At 45.8% G+C, this 23,984-nt stretch overlaps 1 protein-coding gene across 2 annotated transcripts in view; it reads right to left on the bottom strand.

Moving 5' to 3' along the window:
• The window catches only part of Peli2 (pellino E3 ubiquitin protein ligase family member 2), a 145,686-nt gene that overhangs the window by 74,509 nt on the left and 47,193 nt on the right, over positions 1–23,984 (bottom strand). For both annotated transcript variants that reach the window (XM_075949337.1, XM_075949336.1), the window contains exon 2: positions 20,071–20,200. In XM_075949337.1, the coding sequence (XP_075805452.1) occupies positions 20,071–20,200 (130 nt within the window). The remainder of the gene's footprint in view (positions 1–20,070; positions 20,201–23,984) is intronic.

Genomic DNA, 23,984 nt, shown 5'->3' on the forward strand with positions numbered 1-23,984 from the left:
GGGCACCACTTCCAGTTCTTAGAAATGCTGCCCCCTGTGTGGAAACAGCAGATACTGTTTGGAAGTTCTGAGTCTCTCTTCCACCTCTCTCGCCAGCTCTGTGGCCTGGTGAAGGAAACTCAAACAGAGTCCTCGCTTGAAAAGCGAAAATGGTGGAGGTCCTACCCCTCAATGTGAAGCACGGGAAAATCGCTAAGTACAGAACAAGCATCTGGCCTAATCCCCAGCAGACACCAGATTCCACATGCCAGCTGTTGCTCTCACAGTGCTGTGGTGTAGGAACAGCAAAACCAGGTTGGCAGAACACAACCTTTCTTCAAGGAAGGATAACAGTGAGAAATATTTGGGAAATGCATCACAGCCTAGATTACCAAGAATGAAATTCTTAAATTGAGAGTTACAATTCCCGCTTTAATAAACTGTCGTTCATCTGACAAAATTCTGCCTGATCACTTGGCCCGATGACGGCCAGGAAATCCTTGTCCACCGGGTAGGTGTCTACTCAGTGCTGCTGCCCACAAGGCAGTTCTTTGGATGGGGAAGGTAAACTCTAGCAAAGATTCAACACACCCTGCTACCTGAACAGCCTAAGCAGAACGTGCGGTCCAGTCCAGGCCCGGGAGCCGTGGTCAGTATAGACATTTGTAGGAACGTTAACTCACTGTTGCCCAGACCCTTAGCAGTCAGCAGGGGAATGCACAGGGTAGATTTTATAAATTATCATCCTAAACAAAATCTCCCTTCTTAATTTTCCCAGCGGTAATGATTCTGAATCAAGCTTGAGACTCTACCATGATTAGCAGGACGCATCCAATCCCAAAGTTCTCGGTTCTGTGGCTGCAACGTATGGAAAGCCAAAGTGGCTGAGCTAAAATGTCTCCTGCATAAACAAAAGCGGAAGTAAACAGCCATCAGGGACCAAGCAGAAGGCTCTGCTCCGTTTCCAAACATGGGTGAGCAGAGACACCTGGGCCAGATGTTCCAGATGACTAAACCATGCCACGTGACCTCTCTCGTGAGAAAGACCGTGGGCAGCAACATAGAAACTTTTGGCTCTCACACACAGCAGTAAGAAAATCATGCTTGCTTGAATAATTACTACAGGAAGAGGTATGAGCAGAAATTAGTAAAATTTAAGAAAACTTTATAAAATAAAAACTAGTGAGGTCAAAAATCTATTTCTGTGAAAACAGGTAAAAGTGTGTTAACAGGAGGCAAAAATGTACCTATTAAGAAAAAAATTGCAATTTATAGTTCCGAATGATTAACTGAGATAATTTTATTTAATGTTTTATGTGTAAGAGCAAATCCAGTGGACATCATTTGTAATAGTAAATCCAAAAAAATAAAGAAAAATTTTGCGATAGAAACAGAAAGAGTAAAAAAGAATCAGTAACTATATACACACACATGCACATATGGACATACATATATCCACACATATATACATACCCACACACATACAGAAATGGCATTCCCTCAGGTGTACGGTCAGCTGCTGTGACGGGGAGGGACCATCTGCAGCATTGCCATGACGACAGCGTGCCGCTGAGTCAGCAATGGGATGGCACCACATATGTGATCCTCCATCTGCATGACTAAGGAAGGGCTACCAGAGAATACGAGAAAGCAGAGGAGCCTGTTGAGCATGAAAACAAAGCCTCCCTACAGCTTCCTACCTGTGTAGAATACAGCCCAGGTGTCTAAAGTCCTGTCTACAAAAGCACCTTAAGAGTTATTAAAAGAGTATTAGAAGTCATCTCCATGGCATGAGGGAAAGATTACTTAAACAAGGCACGAGCGTGCAAACAGGAGAAATCTAAAGGGACAGGCTTATCTAGCTATAGTTTAACATGTAGCTCAAACAAACTTCTCAGTAAACAAACTGAGTCCTTCTTCAGAAATCAGAGCACACCTACTTCAGGGCTTAGTATATGCACACAGGGACCAACCTAGCTTTGCAAGAAACTTATTTGAAGGAAGGAAATCATTCTAGAATAATTTATTCTTTCTAGCCTGTAGTATCACTTAGTATTAATCCTGTTGATGCAACTTCCCCAATCCTGGAAGTCTTATTCATTCATTCACTTATTCACTTTTGTTTTGTCGAGACAGGGTTTTTCTGTGTAGCCCAGGTTGTTCTGGAACTTTCTCTATAGACCAGGCTGGCCCGGAACTCAAAGAGATCCACCTGCTTCTGCCTCAAGTGCTGGAACTAAAGGTGTGCACCACCAACACGTGGCTTGAAAGTTATATTTAAAAAAAAACATTTCTGTCATCTATTGTAGTCACCTGTTAATAATGCAACATCCTGCCTCAGTTGCCACCCCCAGGAATCATGGGAGCACTATGGAGTTGAACAGAAGCTATGCTCTACCCACGGGAATTACAGGAACCACGGAGCACTGTGGAGTTGAACAGAAGCTATGCTCTACCCACGGGAATTACAGGAACCACGGAACACTGTGGAGTTGAACAGAAGCTATGCTCTACCCACGGGAATTACAGGAACCACAGAGCACTGTAGAGTTGAACAGAAGCTATGCTCTACCCACGGGAATTACAGGAACCACAGAGCACTGTAGAGTTGAACAGAAGCTATGCTCTACCCACGGGAATTACAGGAACCACAGAGCACTGTAGAGTTGAACAGAAGCTATGCTCTACCCATGGGAATTACAGGAACCACGGAGCACTGTAGAGTTGAACAGAAGCTATGCTCTACCCACGGGAATTACAGAAGCCATGGAGCACTGTGGAGCTGAAAGGAAGCTATGATCTACCCACTGGGATTACAGCGGAGATGGGTGGTGTTGTGCAGGTAGGCGCACTATCCACACTCAACCTGACAGCCACGGGTGACAGACAACCACAGTTCTTGCAGACACATGACCTTTAAGAATGGGATCCCAAACTTCCAGAGACAGATCAAGTTTTCTGCCATGAGCCACATCTAAACCACCAAGGTTCTCCCCAGAATCTAGGATGGGGGTAAGCACAATCCAAAGGGCAAGAGCAGGGGAGCCTTTTCATGAACTGTGCATGGAATTTTAGCACCAGAGGTGATGGTGTTTGGAGAACAGCTATCCCCACCTGTTTCCCTGGTATCAATTTGCATGACTGAAAATATCTCCTCTGCCTCTACCACTCTGAGCTGGGTTGCTGCACAGCCTTTCATGGAACAAGCCTGGTTCACGGCTGTAGTGATGTCCACTTGCTTCAGACATGCTATGGTGAACAGATGCTGGGGAAAACTGCTTCAGCCTCAAGCAGGAGCCTGCCAAAGATAACTATGAGACAATGACGTGGGGGGGGGGCATCACAGTAGCACGGTTTACTAACAAGAGGTTGTTCATTCTCTAGACTTTTTTTTTTATCTCTGGCTTGCATGCATCCTTCCATTTTCACAGATGCCTAGAAACATTTTACTAACAGCTGCAAACATGTGTCAAGGAAAAGCATCAGATGAATGAGCATCCAGTTTACAGTTTTAGATTAAATTCCCACCAGAAGGCAGTGAATTCTGTTGCGCTCATTGGGGTCATCACGGCATGTAGTAATGGATGGCAGGTTTGAATTCCACACAGCTGGCTCCTGAGTTCTAGGGACAGGGCCAGCACTGGTACATTCTTAGATTCTCCAACATAAGGAACAAGATCTTAGACACATAACCCTTTAGAGTTCCCCACTGACTACATTGTAAGTGCCGAAAAACGGGGTGCGGTGAGGGAAAGCGGTCAGACACATCGCGTGGTGAAGGCTGTGTGCTAGTTAGGGTCACAGCTCGATGCAGGGGTGCTCCTGAACAGAGAGCAGGCCCTGAAGAAGCAAGCGTTCCTCGTTACCTTAATATGCCGTGGATTCAAGTCAAGGGAAACCGCGAGGGGTCCACTCATTCATCCACAAACCACAACTGACATGGACACCTGAGATCATGAGGTGACAAACACAGGGTGCAGATTTTGGGGGTTCCCTGGGCAGGAGAGGAAGGAAACAGGAAGTGTGCCACATGTTCCCATTCACACTGTGAGGACATAGAGATGGGGCTGTGACCGAGACACAAAGCATACCTAGCGCCAGGGGGTGGGGGGAGCATGGGCCTTGCTCCAGTACACACCAGCAAAGGCCACCCGCCAGCAGGATGGGGTGTGAACAGGACTGGCTGTGACGTGCACCCAAGGACATAAAGAGCGGCAGAAGTGAGACTCTGGGGCTTAATCCCGAGGAGGCTTTGGAAGGTTCTGGACCGCTGGCTTCAGCTTCCACACTGGCAAGAATGAACATGAGGAACCAGGACCTTTCTTAGGTGACTTCTGGAAAACTGTCACCAAAACCAAGGGCACACGATAGAAGCAGCCTTCCACATCGGTACACTCAGCCAGCCGTGGCTCAACAGCAGCCGCCACAGCAGCACCAACAGTAGCGACGGGAGTAGCCACAAATTCAGGAAGTCACAAAAAGCAAAATCTGCATTTGCCACATGTCTAAATAGTGTGGGTGGCCTCCGACACAACAATAACCTTCACAGCTTCTGCACCACACTGGGTCTCTAACCTGGAGAGTGTGTACTTGGGAGGATGTATGTGGGGCCCGTCAAACACTGCTCAGCTTCACACAAGGCACTATAGGGCATCTGCAGCCCCAATCCCTGTGGATTCCCTGGTAAATCTACCTCCATTTGACATAAAAAAAGATTTATAAAGTTACCTTTAAGAATTCATATTAACTTAATGTATATTTCTAAACTGAAAACGCTGATTTTTTTTAAACAAATGTGTGTTGTAAAAGTCAGAAGGTTAATAATACTTTTAAAGAACACCTCTTATTAACCAATTTGGGATGCATCTCCCCCCCCCCCCCCACCTACAAATGTGAGTCCACTGCATGCTCAGCAGATAGTGCTGGGGTAGGTAAAGCCCTTGAGAGCCGCTGTTAGCAGGGCTACTGTTTACCTGAAGCTCCTTCTCCACAATCAGGTGATAAGGACACATCCTCCCCCCACATAATCCCTGCTGCTCCTTCTGCTCCTCCTTTACCCAGCCCTGCCCTTTCATTCCACGGAATTAGTAACCACTACCGCAACCAAGGCTTGGCAAAGTTAATCCATCCTTGTCAAATCAGATAATAGATTGAATGCAGAGAGGAGGAGCATCCACAAACTGAACCACCAGGAAAAAAATGAAATAAAATCAACGTTCATTCCAGCAAATTCTCCCCTCCACAGGCTTCTCGCTGCCTCGTCCTGGGGTCAGGGACGCTGGTCCTGACATTTGCTGACAACTCTGGGAAACAGAGGCTCAGAGAACTGAGACCAGACCTTCCTAAGCCAAACTAATGCCAGATTCACCACATATCAAATGTCCATTTACAAAGCACCTCCCCATTTCTATGAGGCCTAACCCCCCATTTCCACAAAGCCTAGCCCATTTCCAGGAGGTCTAACCTCCCATTTCCAGGAGACCTAACCCTCTATTTCCTTCAGGCCTAACCCCCTACACTTCCATGAGGCCTAACCCCCCATTTCCATGAAGCCCAGCCCCCCATTTCTAGGAGACCTAACCCCCCATTTCCTTGACACCTAGCCCCCCACTTCCAAGAGGTCTAACCCCCTACTTCCATTAGGCCTAACCCCCTATTTCTACAAAGCCTAACCCCCCAATTCCATGAGGCCTAACCCCCTATTTCCACAAAGCCTAACCTGCCCCCCCCCGTTTCCATGAAGCCTAACCTCATTTTCATGATGCCTAACACAGGTGAAGGCTTCTGCTACACAGTATTTGTCACCGAGGGAAAGGGAATCTGGGGGAGCCTGATGCTCCTTCCGTCCCCTTGTCACATCAGAGGCTGTGGCAAGGCAGCTTTTTAATATGGAGTTCACTTGCAAGAGAATTTTATATCCTATGATTTATCCTCAGACTTCATTCTGTGACATGGCAAAAAACAAACAAACAAACAAAACAAAACACAACCACACACACCTAGAAGGAAAGATGTAATAATATCCCATATGCTGTCCATATGTGAGAACTCGAGGGCCAGGGCAGTTCTTACTCAGATAAAGGGGTTGGAATTGCAATCTAGGGAGCTCAATTCCAGATTCCACGCTAGCGTTGAACGTTTTAAGTCAATGTCCCTTAACTAACGTAGGCCTCCCGAGCTGAAGAATGTCTAGGGACATTTTTGGCAGTCACGACTGAGGATGGTTGTTACTGCTATCTAGTGCGTGGAAGCATTCGCCACAGCAAGGACTTATCTAAACTGTCAACAGTGCTGAGGCTGAGACACCCTCCCGACTAACTTCGAGCAACCTTCTGTCCTGCTCACTGAGACACCGTCCAGGTGGGAGTGCAGGGCAGAGGACACACACCAGAAACTTAGTGTAACGAGAGGAAGCAGAAGCTCAGTGAGCTGCGGGAAATTTTATTCAACTGTTCACAAACAAGAGTAACAACAAATAAAAATATAATTCAAGGAGGAACGTTCTCAAGATTACAGCTTGGATTACAAGGGTTTGTCTGTCTACATGTATATAACTGTACCTCACACATTCACAGTCCCTGCAGAGGTCAGAAGAGGGCACTGTGTCCCAGGAACTGCAGTGAAGGATGGTTGTGAGCTATTACAAGGGTTTGTCTGTCTACATGTATATAACTGTACCTCGCACACATATGGTCCCTGCAGAGGTCAGAAAAGGGCACTGTGTCCCCGGAACTGGAGTGAGGGGATGGTTGTGAGCTATCAAGTGGGCACCTGGAACCAAACTCTTGCTTCTGCAAGAACGGGAGCTCTGAGCCACTGAGCTATTTCTCTGACCCCTGGGTTCCAAGTTTTGAAGATGACACACAGCTCCACTAGGGAATTTCACACCACCTTTGCCCACTCTCAGAGGCTTGTGGTCCCACCTTTCCCCAGCTGAGGGAGACATCCTCGTCTGAGCTTCAGCATGTGACTTCTGTTCTCTTTTTACCTCTGTCCACTCAGGTACCACTTCCAATGGTAGAGCTAGGCCTTTGGTGGTCAGATTGCTCTGACCCCTTTCTTGGTGACTCATTATCGCTGCTAGTCAGACACACTTTCATTTTCCCATGAGATTTCATTCAGCTTTATAATGATTAAACTTCTAGAAAGAAGAAAAGCTGTATCGGTATTTCAGCTGCCAGAACACTAGAAGTTGTATTTTCTGAGACATTTTTCTTTACTCTCTGCTCCCACATTGTTGAAGTCTCTTTACACTTCAGGGGATCAAGTAAACTGCCTGGAGGGCAAGAGGTTCCAAAAACTAAAAGCAGTTGTTGTTTATGCCATCAATTCTGTGAATTACCTAGGCACCTGCTGGCGAGAGCACGCCTTGCTGTGAATTCAGTTTGGTAGGAACCGAAATGCATGTGACCAAGGCAAGGAAGGGGCCTGGGCCCTAGAATATGATGACCTGAAGATGGCACGGAACTGGCTCACGACCACTCACCACAAACATTTAAGAATAAACTGTTAAGGATGTATTTACTAGTTTTCCGTTAAGAATTTCCTGGAATTGACGATCTGACACTGAGCTACAACAGAATGTGCTCGTAAGCACTCAGAGAGTCATTCTGCGTCTGCTCGATGGCTGACCACACTGTGTGGTCCAGGACACTAACGTAGGCAGAAGAGGCTATTGAAGAGCTATGATCCCTTCGTGTTTTTATCAGGCCCTTGCATATTCACTATGAGAATTGCTGGTTCCCTAGAGCCCACCTGGCAGAAGTGTGTACTGCCCAGCTTGGCCACCCTTTGCCAGCAATTCTGAAAAGCTGTGCCTCTCAGCCAGCAAGGAGCAGTGTAAGAGTCCAGTCGGGTTCACCTACACTGGTTCACACTAGCCCTGCCTCCTAAGTCAAGCTACTGCCAGACCTCACAAGCATGGAAACTAAGGGAAACCTGGTACATGGCCCCCAGTGAGTATTATGAATGTTTTCTAGAGGACAGCAAAATACGACAGCATTAAAAAAGCATAAAATTAGATTTTTCCCCCAGAATATTCAATTCTATAAAAATTATTGCTGTTTTAGAAGTTTACCAATTTTCCAAATGAAAATATATTTTTCACTTGCAAGTAAAAACTAGAGTTTAAATTGTAGATGTCTACAAATATAAGTATTGGTGCCTATGATTAACTTATATTTATTTTAACTTTACATCCTAAAGAGTTTTTACAATGCCAAATATCAGATACCATTGTAATGCTATCAAAAATTTGTTATTAGACTATCCACACAGACCATTAAATAGCAATAAACAAACTACTGCGTCCAACAGAGTATTTCATTCACAAATATGATACTACACGAAAGAAGTCAGGAACAGAAAAACACACACAGTGGATCCCGCTTACACAATGAGCAGAAGCCACCTGCAGCTTTAGGGTAGGTGGTGACTACCTGGTTGTCAGCAGGGTTGGACAGAATCTGGTTGGGGGAGCGACAGGATCTCCGGGGCTCTGACAGAGTACTGCTTCCTGATCTGGATGCTGGGTAGACAGGTGTTTACTTTGTGAAAAGTCACCAAACTCCACATGTAAAACGTATGCATGTTGAAAAGAGCCAGAATAAAATGAAACCTACTAGATCTGGGGGTGTACAGGGACAGGGTTGTGTTGTTATGTATCAGGCCCCAGGCTACACTTGGCATCACAACTAAGTAATGAGCAGGGGAAGCTTTAAGTAAGATCTATCTGCCAGAAGTCTCACCTTTCTGATGGAAGAGAGCTGGGTTTGACCTTAGGTCTACCTTGCTTGTAGGACTTGAGTATCAGTGCTATTTAGACGCTCAAACAGGGCACTCTGGGGAGAGCAGGCAGTGTCTGCAAGTGAGGACACTTGCTGCCCAGCCTGACAGACTCAATCCCTCAAGTGGAAGGAGAACTGAGTCTCATAAGTCGTCTTCTGACTTCCACACGTACACGGTGGCATGTCTGCCCAAACACACAAAATAAGTATTTTTTAAAAAAAATTAATGACGTTCTTCTATTTAAGACACTAGGTTGCAAAAGGAACATAACTGGGACGGTTAATGTTGGTCGTCTGGTTCTGGAATCAACTAAAAAGCCAGCACCTGTTCACTCCGGGGAGAGACTTCCTTGGCCAGACCATTCCAAAGAGGAACAACCCACTCTAATGTCAGCTGCAACTTCCTTCCAGCCCAGATAAGGGAAGATGGAGGAGGAAGTGTGTTTCTGCCTGCTTATCTTTATATAGTGTAGGATTCCCCTCCATACACTATGAATATGTTTTATTACCATTGGTTAATGAAGAAGCTGCTTTGACCTATATCAGGGCAGAATAAAGCCAGGCTGGAAGAATAGGTGGAGTCAAAGAGACGCCATGTAGCTGCCGGAGGAGAAAGACACCGGAACCTTACCGGTAGGTCACAGTCTCATGGTGCTATGCAGATTAATAGAAATAAGTTAATTTAAGATGTAAGAGCCAGTTAGGAATACACCTAAGCTATTGGCCAAACAGTTTCTGTGTGGTTATTCAGGTCTGGGCAGCTGGGAAACGGAGGCTTGCTTTCCATTTACACCTTTACTCTTGCCGGCAAGTTCACGCGTCCTGTGTCACCACTGTTTGTGTCCCTTTCCTGAGATCAGAACCAGCTTCTTCAGGTTCCCCACAGACTCGAGACAGAAACTTCCCAGGAATATTCCAGGCCTTCAGCTCCAAACTGGAACTGCTGAGACATCCAGGCTCTGGACATCATGGGCTGAGCAACTGCCGGACTCTGCCTCTCAGCCGTGGTCCAGCCATAGTGCCGTGCAAGGTGATCTAAGGAACCTCCTCCCAATAATCCTCATTCTCTGGGGTCTGTGCCTTCAGGAAACCCTGACTAGTACACGAATAAAAATGATTTTCAAACGTTTGTGGAAAAGGATGCAGGCAGCTAACAATTTCACCCAGGCATTACCGACCAACTCAGAAAAAATCCTTTTACATCTAATTGCTCGTGTTTAACAAAGGTGTGACTCTACATGGAAAAACAAGTGCAGAACATCTCCTCTGTTCAAAGAGCAAGGAATGGAACTCAGCCAGCAAGTTGAGGAGCACATGAGCAACAAGAGCCATGCTGGGCCTCACACACCACCCCTTAGGAAGGCTTTCTCCCAAAATCCTCGTCGCTGACCACATTCTCCAGTGAGGAGATGTGCTGAGCCCCACAGTGAGTGCACTCAACGATGCAGAAGCTGGTCGTTATTAATGCTTCACTGCTGGGATCTAAGAAAACGACAAACTTAAATTATCAAGTTCACAGAGGAAGCATATATTTAAATTCAGTTTCAATTTTAACCCATCAATACACTTTAGCTAAGTTTCTCATAGAACTCAACAGTCAGTAAATAAATGTGGGTGCCAGGCTTCATGTAACCAGAGCCCATTATGACTTTTTTTTATGAGTAATTATTTCCAGAGACCACCTCACCAATATCACTGCACATTAGCCAATCCATTTGATACATTTCAAGTATTTCTTTAGTTACTAGCTGGCAGACTGTTAGGATGACCTGCTGTCCCGGGACAGGCCCATGACAGGTAAGAATATATCTGATTAAGCATGGAACACGTCCTGCTAGGCAGCAGGAGAGCAGAAATGCATGCACTCTGGCCTTTGAGGACAAGGATGGTCAAACTCTCACTAGCATCTATGCACACCCTCCGTGAGCTCAGACAGGACCTCTGATAAGACCAGGGGCGAGAGGAAAGTCCTGAGAGACCAAAGCACAAGTTGGTACATAAGACTGAAGCACATCTTAACAAGCGAGGATGTTACTAGCAAAAGTACAAAACTCCTCAAAAAAGGCCATTTGAGGAGTAGAGAGGAAGAGAGCTCAGGGGCAGCTGGAAATGGGAAGAGAATGAAGTACAAGCAAGCATCCCCTCTCACAGTAAGACAAAAGCAAAGGTGCCAGCAGCCACACTTTTCGTAACTAAAACATGCAGTTAAACAATCACCCAGATGTAACTACTGCTGGACACAGCCACACAGGATCCAAAGAGGCCGGGACACTTTCTCAGGAAGAGTGCACTTTACTACAGATGTGTCTAGAACAGCAGCAGTGGTTCCAAAGCAGTCAACGAGCTGCACTGAGTTCATTTCCATGCACCTACAGCATGCTATTATAACCGCCTGTGTAAACAAACTAGCTATTATCAAAGCCAACTTCTGCAGAGGAGTACTCAGCAGAGCACCTGATGTCATAAACCACTGGTTTACGGTTATGGTGTCAATTCAGCTGTAAGGCAACTCCCTTTTTCAATCTTTTAAATTTATGCGTGTAAGAGAGAGTGTGTGTGTGCTGTGAGCACGTGTATGTGCTCTATGCAAGTGTGCGTGCGCACACGGAGGCCAGAAGCTGACGTCAGGTGTCCTCTATTGCTCTCCTTTTAAGTTTTCGAGACAGGTCTCTCCCAAAGCTCAGAGCTCAGCAGACTGGCTGGCCGGCACATTCTGGGGATTTGCGAGGGCTCCAGATGCGCAGACACGCTGCTGCTCCCGACTCTTATGTAGGTGCTGGGATCTGAACTTGGTCTTTGCTCTTGCGCACAAGCAGGTTGCCCACTGAGCCGTCGCACCAGCCTGGTCACTTCCACCTACATGAGCAAGAGCTGGGCTAGTTCACCTTGTCACCCCAGCAGTCCCTGTCTGGAGATGGATGGATTCCAAAGTCACACTTCTGGGAGGAGGGACAGTCAGCAGCAAACCTCAGCCTTCGTCCCCTTCTCTAGGGAATTTACTACCTGCAGCAACAACAGGCCAGCATTCTGGGGCCTGGGCAGCATACCCATATGAACCACCTGAGTCAACCCACCCAGCTCTTCTGGACATTTTAAATGTCCGTAACAGGGTTGCAAGTGGCTGACTAGGTCATAATTCAAGTAAACTTGATTAAAAGCATAATTACAGATAAACACATTCCCCAGAACTAATATGTTAAGACAAATAGGTAAAATTTTGCTTTAAGGACAACACAAATAAAATTATTTTTCCAACTAATATATTCACTGAGTCAAAATTTTAATTATTATATAAATGTAATATAAATAATTACACTGATAATTAAAGATATCAAGTGCTTGAATCAAAATTTCCTATTTTAATAGTCTAGGTCCAAAATTATTCCTTGCCCGTTGTAATCTCAATATCCTTGTTTCCTCTAACACAGACTAAGAACTAGTCACACATATACGCATTTTGTTCTTAATTTCCCATAGAACAACATCCGTAAGTTTTCCCTTCCTGCTCTAACTAGGTCACTAAAGACCTCTGCAGCTGAAACCACAATAAATTATCATTTAGATCTGTTCACCAGTATTCATCAGGTGCACAGATTCCCTGCCAGAACTACACCAGTTGACATCAAGGAGTGAGCAAGTCCCAGGGAAGATTGTCTCCAAGACACTCAGGTTGCCTGTAGTCCCCACGACGGTAAGACTGAAGTTACATTTCCGTGGTGGCTGACAGATCTGCCCCTAGCTTCTAGAGGATGAAGGCACTCTTTGATTTATGGTCCCCTTCCTCAGAGTCCCTTTTGCCCCTCTGCCCTCATCTCTCTCTCAGTCATTCGTCAACAATCCTCACTTCCCCTGTTAAGGGCCCTTGTGATTCCACTGGGCCCATCTGGACAATCCATGCTGATCCCTCTCAAAGTTCCTGCCTTAATTCTATCTGCAGAGTTCCTTTGCCAGGAGGGCAACATAGTCACAAAGCCCCAGCGATTAAGGCACAGGCCCCATCCATGTCAGAGTAAACACAAGAGACCCTCTTGTCTCAAAGTGTGAGCTCTACTATCCACACTACACAGCAGAGTCGCACGCTGTCGCTGGCACTTGAAACTATGACACGAGGGTTAGAGAATACACAAAATATTAGTGTCAAACATTTATTTGTTGAAATTAGGAAAATCCCAATATTCTGAATCAATCTATCACCTTTCTGAAAGTACTCAATGTAAGAATTGTGAATCAGACTTTTAATTTTAATTTAAGATACATTATACAATAAGTTGAAACTTACTTGAAAGATTCACAGAAGAGGACTGATAAGGAATTTATGCTGTTTCAAATCCTAAAAACATAAGTGAAGCTGCTTTTAAATATTTAAAAACATTCCCATATATTTTCTAGTACTCATACTAGGAAACTACACTCAAGCGTTGCAGGCTACATCAATCATTCATCAAGTCATCCCACTATTTCCAAGCCATCTGTTAGTTGTTACAAGTTGTTAGCGTGATCCTTTCTTTGAAGCACTTGCGCATATGACTCAATGTCTGAGCTAGGAGCTGACTGAAGAAGCCGAGCAAGTCCAGGGCTTCATCTGGTTGGAGGAAGCAGGCAAACAAGTCCTTACACACGAGGACCCTGATGGTGCTGAAGGAGCACTTCCTAGTCCCCTACGCACAGCGAATACACACCCAACACACCTGCTCTTGACCTGACTGCGCTGAGATTTACACGCTCGCTATTCTACCATCACCTAAGCATGGAAGTTACATATTAGATGGGGTTGTTACTTTCAATCTACAGAGTTTTTAAAACAACTGGTCAGGTCCTAGGGATCAATGAATTTAAAAGATGTTATTAAAAGTTAACTGCATTACTCGTGTTTAGTCAATGAAGTCCATGCTGGTGGCATCTGGATGAGGGACCCTTCTCCCCAGCACCACGCATGCACCATCTATGCGAAATGCAGCCGTCTTCCTGGAAACACGGCTCACGGAAGCCATTCTTAAACTCTTTCTGAGAACCACAATGAAGTTTAATAGATTTCAGATGTTGCTCCCTCCAGCTCCATGAAATCAACAAAAGCCGTCAGGCGGTCTTCAAAGTCTTCAATATTGCTTTTTAAGTAAATTATTAAACCTCTGTGACATAGCTGAAGTCTCATCAATAATGACTCCAATTTTATTGCTGTGATTTTTTTAAGTTTTCCAAAAGGTGTTTTTTCATCTCAGTAGATTTGTTCTATAAGGAGCAGGACCATGCGTTTCCACTGACATGATCCATTCCTACAAGAACTAGTTTGGGAGTCTGGATATTTTGTCAGGAAATCATTTCAACCGCACAGCATGCTGGAATCTCACAGGTATCTTGTCTTCCCTCTATCAACACTCATTAATAAAAAGCTTTTCAAGTCGCTACTTCAACGTTTTAGAAGCTGACTTGTGCCCATCCTTGTACTGAAATAAGTGGACGCGCATTCTGGAAATGGGTGATTTGTTCCCAGCTGGCACCCTGCAGAGAACAGAGACAGTCAGCCCTGCAGAGAACAGAGACAGTCAGCCCTGCAGAGAGCAGAGACAGTCAGCCCTGCAGAGAACAGAGACAGTCAGCTCTGCAGAGAACAGAGACAGTCAGCCCTGCAGAGAGCAGAGACAGTCAGCCCTGCAGAGAACAGAGACAGTCAGCCCTGCAGAGAACGGAGACAGTCAGCTCTGCAGAGAACAGAGACAGTCAGCCCTGCAGAGAACAGAGACAGTCAGCTCTGCAGAGAACAGAGACAGTCAGCCCTGCAGAGAACAGAGACAGTCAGCCCTGCAGAGAACAGAGACAGTCAGCCCTGCAGAGAGCAGAGACAGTCAGCCCTGCAGAGAACAGAGACAGTCAGCCCTGCAGAGAGCAGAGACAGCCCTGCAGAGAGCAGAGACAGTCAGCCCTGCAGAGAGCAGAGACAGTCAGCCCTGCAGAGAACAGAGACAGTCAGCCCTGCAGAGAACGGAGACAGTCAGCCCTGCAGAGAACGGAGACAGTCAGCCCTGCAGAGAACAGAGACAGTCAGCTCTGCAGAGAACAGAGACAGTCAGCCCTGCAGAGAGCAGAGACAGTCAGCCCTGCAGAGAACAGAGACAGTCAGCCCTGCAGAGAACGGAGACAGTCAGCCCTGCAGAGAACGGAGACAGTCAGCTCTACAGAGAACAGAGACAGTCAGCCCTGCAGTGCAGTGTTTAATTTTTTTCTTCTCTTACAGATTTAGAATACTTAAAGTACCTACATGGAAAAGCCTTATCAAAACATTGTTGCCTGAATTACAATAAAATACTTCATTAAATCATTTATAATTTCATTCATTAATTCTTAAAAATATTAAACAAAGTTCAGTGTGGCAACCTGTAGTCAGAAGGCTGAGGCAGGGGACAGCGAGTTTAGGGTTAATCTGGATTACAGAGCATATCTTAGCTCACCAAAAAATAAAAATAAAAAGAGAGTATACACTGAGGAATTATAATACAACGACTATAAAGGAAACCAAAATCAATACTATCTAAAGCCAAACTATTTGAAAGCAGCATTAGTGAACAGACTTCAGATACTGACGGACTGATGCTTCTCCTGAGGCGCATGAGAGTCCAGCTAAGCCTTTTAGGACCATGAAGACACACGCTTCAAGAGTGGCCCTCATTAAACCCTACAGACTAGGTCAAGATAAGGTGCTAACACTGAAAATTACATCAGTTTTACGGCTTCCCACAGTTACAGTCACATTCATAGAGTGATACACAAGACTTCGAATAGTGCATCAACAACTAGAGCCATACCAACTCAAACACGCCACTGTGGTCTGGATGTGGTCTGTCCCCAAGGGCTCACGTGCTAGCAGCTGGGTCCCTGGTCTAGCAACGGTGAACGGCGGTGACCCTTACGAGGCAGGCCACGCTGATACCACCCTCAGAAGGGATGAGCACTGTTTTTACAGACAGAGCAGGTAAGGTCTCAAGGCTGGATAAGTTTCCTTAAGAAGCAGTGTTCTGAGGAGTAGCTCCGGGCCTATCTGCTCCATTTCCTCACTGATACATGCCCCGAGCACATCTGAGACAAACAAATCTCTTCAGAAAGCACTTATGTCCTTTCTCATAGCCGCATAAAGAGGGCAAAGACACAGACTAAAGAGAGCCCTGGACTCGTGGTGTATTAATAGCCTTAATCTTTCTCTAACCATCACTTAAATGCTACCATTTTCCACTATGAAACACACTAGGTATAAATGTGATTTCCAATTACTTTCAGAAAGTGAAAATATCCCCAAGAGGAGATTTCTGTAAAACATAAACTAAGAAGGGAAAAACTAAGAGTTTTCCATAGCAATGCTGCTAAATTTGGCATGTGGTTAGTAAAAATACCCCTTACCAGAGATTGGCACCATCACGACCACTATGCTCCTGATTGGTGGAGTAACAGTATAATAGTCTCCTCCTATCATAAAAAGTAAATTCTCAATGCTGCCATGCCATTCCCTCAGCTTGACACTCCCCAGTGTTTCCCACTCAGAAAAGGTCAAATCCTCCAGCTAGGCCCTGATCTCTTCACTCTCCTAGTCAGCCTGCAGCTTCTATGGCCTTGCTCAGACTCCTTCCCTGACTACCTGGTCCACATCTGTGCCTTTTCCTCCCAGCACTTCTCACAGGGCACAGCTGCACATGTATTCAAATAAGTCTCCACTGTTTGCCTACACTGCCCGACTAGCTCCACGCTGATGTGTTTGTTCGAGGCACTCTATCCAATACCTGGCATTGTGCCTGGGCGTGGAAGGTGCTGGATAAATATTTGGTGAATAAATGAATGGGTGAATAAATCATGAGGCTTTATGCCTATGTAACAGATCTGTCAGAAGTAAAGCAGGACAGCATGTAATCAGAGAATACCTGTATTAGCCCAAGAACAAATATGCACACTAATAAAGGCTATACAAATAGAGATCATACAACAAAAGCAGGCTTGCCATCAGAATCTGCCTCGGCATAGATGCTGGCATCCATGGGTGACTAAGAGGCCCTATCTCCTGCTGTTTACCATGGGCCAAGAAATATTTTGTCTCCAAAAGAAATACCAAGCAGACATCAGGACACTGAAACGCACAAGAGGAAACTAGAGATCAAAAGAGGCAGCAGGGATAATGGACAAGGTAAACCAGCAATGTCAACAGAGAAGACAGGAACGGCAGCAGAACCAAGTATGTCTAATGCCACAGCCAAAAAGAGATGGAAAGAAGAATAATCATAAAGGTGCATTAGGAGCTGGGAGTTCACTTCCCAGTACTGCCTGTCAGCCAAAGCCTATTGGTTTATAGATTCAGTTAAACACCTAAGTATGAAGAAACTGTTCCTGGCTGAACGGAACTCAGAAGCAGCAAGGGCCAGCAGAGAAAATGCAGCAGCAAGAATGGCATGGCCACACAGACATCGGTGTACATCTGAGAAGTCCCAGAAGGCCAGAGCTTGGGACTGTGGTCCAGGTCCCTAGACGGTGGGAAGCAGATTCAGTCCTTATTCACAGTGCAAACAATATTCTGTTTTTACTAGGTACAGGCCTTCAGAGGCAGTGGGACAAATGAGTAAGGCCACAATGACCAGCGGCTCCCATGCACGTGCTCACACACACGCGAGCACACGGGTCCCTTGTATCTTCATCTTAGTCGGCCATGGTGAGTCAGGCTCAGCTATCAGATCCTCTTCTGAGAATACGAATCTTTAGTAGTGACAGTTACATAGTGGAGGAAGGAGCAGCCATACCAATAACTTCCTTGGGACATGCATTATCCTCTTTCACAACACTGGCTGCTCAGCTTTCCTGAGTCTGACTCTTGCACCCTCTCTAGCATGACATTTCTACTTTTGCCCTTCTTATTTATTTATTTATTGCCAGAATTTGCTCACAACCAAAGTATATTATGGCTCCTGCTTATTGTCAATTTGCTTAGCTTACAAATGAGTATCCTAAGATGCTGAGGAGAAAAGATTTTTCTCCAGATTACAAAGAGGGTCAAGACCTGATAAGCCCAACTCTTAGTATTGTGGATACTGTGTTTAAACAGACTGGACAACTACTAAGAGATGTGTGCCTTAAATCTATTGAATGAAATCTAAGCAAATAGTAAAACACTAAGAGCTAAACTTGGCAGTAAGAAAGGCAGAGAACAAATAAAGAAGAGCCACTGAGCCCATGTGCCCAAAGCTACAGTTTTACATTGTATCAGAGGATGATTTGGGTCGTCAAAGCAAGATCTCTATAGTGTGTGTGTGTGTGTCCGCGCACATGCGTGTGCCTGTGTGTTGCTAGTGACCAAACTCAGGACCTTGTACATGCTAGGCAAGTAACTCTACTACCCAGCTACAGCCCCAGCTTTCTGTAGCTTTTGTCAGCCATTCTATTAACATAAAATTCCTTATTTTAAAAAAAATAATAAACAGTATATAGAAAAATAAGGAATGGGAGATAAATGCCAATGGCTATGTAAAATTAAAAAGACCATATTTATACTGCAGGAATATTTTTAGTACTTGTCATGTGCTCTCAAATGTCTGTCTTACTCTCCTTCCTCACCAGACACTTGGACGTGCCCTCCCTCACAGGCCACTGTGTGTCGTCCCCAGCAGATAGTGTGGTTTAGGGAAGCATAGCCGGCTGGATGGCTGGAGGCAGTCTTGTGAAGGACACTGTGCTCAGCCTGGGCCGCAGTCCCCTCTTGCTTCCTGACCCACCATAAAGGGAAGAGGTTACACTGCAAAGTCTAGCCACCAGTGACTGAGCCACTATCTGTGGCATCACGGCCACCATCAAGTGGCACCTCCCGAAAGTGAGCCAGAGAGAAAAGTAACTAATACAGACTGTCTAATGTTTCCAGTGTCCTTGACTTCCCAACAACTTGTTGCTATTCTCTTCCTTTCTTCAGATCTTGGTAAAGGTAGGTTTACTTATAAAATGTCATTTCCTCTCCCAAGGTCCACTGTGGTTTTCTGTGGCCAAAACATGTGCACTCAACATTAATCTTTCTCGACTCTTTGGTCATCATTAGCAGACTATCTGGGCTGGTACACTCTATCGGATTCTCTTGATGGCACTGCTTCAGGATTTCCTGATACCCAAGTGATGGCAGGCTGACCAGCTAAAGCTGTGCACAGGCCACACTTGATTCCAAGGAAGCGTCCGTCATGTTCCCTGAGGGCTGGTGTCCAGGAACAATACAATCAGCACTTGATCTGTCCAGGTTGTTCAAAGCCGTAATCACAAACACACCCAGAAGGCCCATGAGAAACATCATGCATTATTAAAAAGATAACTATTATATAGCAAAGAACTGATTTTACTGAAAAAAATCTTGTCAAGAGTGTAATATGTAAAAATCTGTCATAGTGATAACTTATACTGACAACCAGTCTAGAAACTCAGATTTTTCTCTTGTTTATATATCAGAGAACACATGATTTAATCCTTTTTTAAAATTTAACATTTTATTTACTTCAAACTCTGTCTTAGTTACTGTTTTATTGCTCTGAAGGAACACCATGACCAGGGCAACTCTTATAAAATTTTGATCAGGAGCTTGCTTCCAGTTTTAGGGGTTAGACCATGATCATCGTGGCAGGAAGCAGACAGGCACGGCACTGGAGCAGTGACTGAGAGTTTACATTCTGATCCACAGGCAGCAAGCACAGATGGATACTAAGACTGGGCGTGGTGTGGGCTTTCATCCCCCGGTGACACACCCTCTCCAAAAAGGCCACACCTCCTAATCTTTCCCAAGTAGTTCCAACTGGGAACCAAGCATTTACTTGGGGCCTAAGGTGGTAGTTCTTGTTCAGACTACACAAACATACTGGGATGACATATACACAATGAGCATCCCCTATCACTCAGACATGCGCACTTTACATCATATTAATCATGCAAACTCAATTCCAAGTCACATGCAGATAATGTGGAAACACGCTGTGCTCAAGTGAGAGGAGGAAAATAACGGATCTTAGCACACCCAGATTTCATACAAAAAATTCCGTAAGAGAAAGGGCATCGCACAGCTCTCAAACCCAGCAGTAACTTGGTGATCCCTAAAACAGGCATCGACTTCAGAGTCACCTGCCCAGCCATCCCGGAAGGTCTCCAGATATGCTGGCACAGTAACTATGGGGAACAGGAAGAGGAGGTCAGGTCAAGGTGCTGCTACACATCTCACAGTGCACAGCTCAGCTCTACAGACATGGCTGAAACTCTGTCCTACATGGAGACCAGAGGTGCACGCACACCACCATCTGCCACAGCCGCCTACCTTGGATGCCTGGGGTGTGGAGACCACGTGGATTGTGCTGGGCTTGACACCGTTGGCCTTGGTCCGCTTATAGAGGGCAAATCTGCTTTTCCTCCTGCCCCTGTCACCGTTAGGCAAAGCACCATTGTACCTAAAATGAAAACAGAAACACTCACTTGTCTGCAAACTTTCAAAGTGTCAAGGGCGAAGGCTCACAGCAGGTGGGGGGGGGGGGGATGGTGAGAAAGCTGCTCACTGAGCCCCCAGGAGGGAGAACGCTGCAAGTAGACTTCAGCTGTAACAAAACCCAAATGGCTCCCAGAGACTGCACTGAAAAGTGATGAACGAGTAATTATAGGTTTCCTACTCTATGAAGACGGAATCTTCGGATCCTTTTCAGAAAAGACAAACGAGAAGTCTGCAGAGGTCACGCAAGGGCTGGCTTGATCCAGCCTGTACTGCTCTAATAGACCTCGGGAAACACTTGAGAAACATTTCAGATAAACTAGTTAGCAAAGAGTATGCTAATTAAAACTCATCTCTCAAATCATCGTAATGCTTTCTTGACGATCTGTTCTGCAAAAAGACTGAATTTAGTTACTTACTTTCTTAAAAGTTTTGGATCCTATATGCATTCTCATTTGTTTGACCCTGTACTGCTAGGTTAACAGGAGAAAAAAAGCCAGCTTGTACAAATTACACATTCGTTTTAGCCACTCTCAGAAAGCCTGGCGAGTAAACAAGTCCTGGGTAGATTTCTTACATTTAGCTAATGACAGAGTTTAAAGAAATTCAGGATTACAGCTGACAGTCTGGTTTTAACTGCATGTGCTAACCATAGATTTACTGATCTCTGAATGTTTTAACCAGCATCCCATGTGGCCACGCAGATTTAACTAAGATTCTTTGCTGGCAACACGGAGAACCTCCTCTCAAGAGGAGTGAAAGGGGGTCGTATAAATTTACTCAGATAAACACAGCTGCTCCAAAGTCCTCTGAGAACACCAAAGACAAGGGCCGCTGGGCTGGTGGCTTGCTCCTACTCTGCCTTATCCAGGAAGAGAGGTGTGGTGTGGGAGGGTGAGGCCCCTGGGAACTGCAGCAGTTGGAACAAAGGGGTCTGGGTGTATATTTAAGAGCTGAGTCAACAGCCTCACCAGACTGTGGTTTCAAATCATCACAGCAGCTCTTTCTACTGTGCTTATCATCTGTTTCCATGCCCATCAGAAAGGAACCAGCTACCTAAAGATGCCTCTGGACTAAATAAATAATTTGTTTCACCTTTTAGGCCTCTCCTTTTTCCCTGAGGCAAGATCAGAAAAATGTACAGTTTCCATGAATCTGCAATCACTACTATCAAGCACTCACTTCTAGGTATTTTGACACCACACTCCGAACCAGCAGTCTATATTAAAGGAAACACAGAACCAATTAAGGTTGAGACAGTACACAACGTGGAGGAGCATTTTCACTGCTGTGGACCAGACAGACGACAAGCTCTGTCAAGGTTTCCCATGCCATACTCTCCTCACTCACTCACACACTCCTGGTCCGGAAGGGGACCCAGCCCGGGTCCAGAAGGGGCCCAGCCCAGTTCAGAAGGGTCCCAGCCTGGGAAGTGTGCGGCATTCCCTTCTCCCCAGTCTGCCCCTCCCCTCACACCTGAGATTCCCTGTTTTGGTAGAAGATGGTATTGCCAACATCCCTCTCTGTCCCTCTCCCTTTACATCTGGCCCAATCTGGTCAACACTCCCTCATCCAGAACATATAAAACTGGGACGAGGACAACTGACTGTTTCCTGCGGGTGGCCTAACCACATAAACACAGAGCTAGGGGAATGTCACATTCTGACTGAAGCAAAAGTGAGGGATATAGAATTCATCAGGGCTTTCGTTGATTCAGATGTACTCTAACCCTTACTCATGAGATTCTTGTTTACAGCCTCAACGTTAGATCCAGCCCGAAGAGACCAAGTCAGAAATGCCAACACATGCAGAAACAATTTAATTTCAATTGCCTGTGTCCATACATAGATGAACAGATACTGTAGGTTAGACAAACAAACCAGTGTGTGGACAGATTGCCTACTTAATGTATCTAGATGATGACAAGCAAAAAATCGTTCTGGAAACAAAACAGTGGCGGGAAAGCAGTGATGAAGATGAGACGAGTTTCTAATTAGTTGAAGCTCCCAAGCCATTCATTCAATATTCATAGTGCCCGGTGCTAGCGCTACAATGAGAACCAGCTTCCTGCCTTCACAGAGCCTTCTGTTCAGAAGGAGCAAAGGCTGCAGCAGCGTGGCAAACACACGGGGCAAGAGGCGGCACCAGCGCAGAGCAGGGAAAGACGCGCTGGACTTGTCCTGAATCCAAGCACACTCAAAGCAAGGCGGGCTGAGGGAGTTCCAAGTTCTACGTTCCCAAAGTGGGGAAGCCGTGGAAAGAAAGGTGGGGAAAACAGACAGGTGGGATTACAAGAGCAGGCACTGTAGGACCGGTACAGGAGACCAGGGAGTCTGGCAGGATTTGCTCAGCATGACAGGACATAGGGACTTATCCAGTGATGGAGGAAGGTCATTGGTTAAATAAAAAGAAACTGCTTGGTCCTCATTGGTTAGAAGATAGGTGGGAGGAGTAAACAGAACAGAATGCTGGGAGGAAGAGGAAGTGAGGTCAGACTCCACAGCTCTCCTCTCGGGGGCAGACGCCTCAGAGAGACGCCATGCCCCGCTCCCGGGCAGACAAACACGATGAAGCTCCGACCTAGAATCTTCCCGGTAAGACCGGTGCTCACAGATTATTAGAGATGGGTTGATTGGGATATCAGAATTAGCCAGTAAGGGCTAGAGCTAAGGGCCAAGCAGTGATTAAAAGAATACAGTGTCTGTGTAATTATTTCGGGGCATAAGCTAGCCGAGCAGGCGGCTGGGGTGTTGGGGACGCAGCCCCGCCACCGCTCATATTACAACAATCCAGTAGGGTTCAAAGTGCAGGATAAACAAGTAGGATTGCTGGAAACAATCAGCAGAGAGCACCGTCACTGCCGTTGGGCAGGCAGAAGATGGATACTTCCCCCTCCTCCCAAAAATGTATAAGCACATTCTGGAGCCTGTGAGTGGACCTTTCAGAAAAAGGCAAAGGCTCTCAAGATAAAGTCATCTTGTGTTGTTGGGAGATCCTAGCTTTAATGACAGGAATCTTTAAGAGGCATTGGGGAAGAGAGGGAGAGACCATGTAAGACAGACAGGGAGCCCAAAGTTATACAAGCACTCTAAGAAATGCCTGGAGTCACAGAGAGCTGGAAGAAACGAGGAAGGATCTCCCCTGGAGCTATCACAGGGATGGGGCCCTGTCCACACCTTGGTGTCAGCCTTCAAGCCTTCTAGGACTATGAAAATATCAACAGCTGTTGTCTCAAACCACCAAGTGGGTGCTCACTTATTTATACGAGCCCAGGAAATTCCATAGACTGATTCAAAGCCAAATGGGCTAGGGCACGATAAAGGTTTAGCGCTGTCTTGAGATGGTATAAAAATCAGCAAAACTAGAGAGTCTTACACAAATATGGAAAGCTCCACCTGGGAGATTCTAACGCAGCATGGGGAGCAGGCTCCAGATCCATACCTCGAACCCAGAACAATTCAATGGTGTAGGCAGAGAAGGGAAAAATCAGAGAGGCTCTGGCCTGGCCAGGGTGAAGACACTTGAAATAAGCACTGGACTTCCAAGCTATTCAGAGAAGACACAAAGGAGGGCAGATGTCAGAGGTCTGGTGGCAAAGGCTTTTGCTGTGGGGGGAGGGGGGCAAACATCAGAGGATGAACAAGATGACTGTTCAAGGGAAGGTGCAGAGTGGGACATGAAGAAGGCGGAGGCAATGATTATGGGTGGGAACCACTGCCGGGACCCACCCTTCTTAGGACATGAAGAAG

The sequence above is a fragment of the Microtus pennsylvanicus genome, chromosome 15 (assembly GCF_037038515.1).
Source record: "Microtus pennsylvanicus isolate mMicPen1 chromosome 15, mMicPen1.hap1, whole genome shotgun sequence".
Classification (NCBI taxonomy): Eukaryota; Metazoa; Chordata; class Mammalia; order Rodentia; family Cricetidae; genus Microtus; species Microtus pennsylvanicus.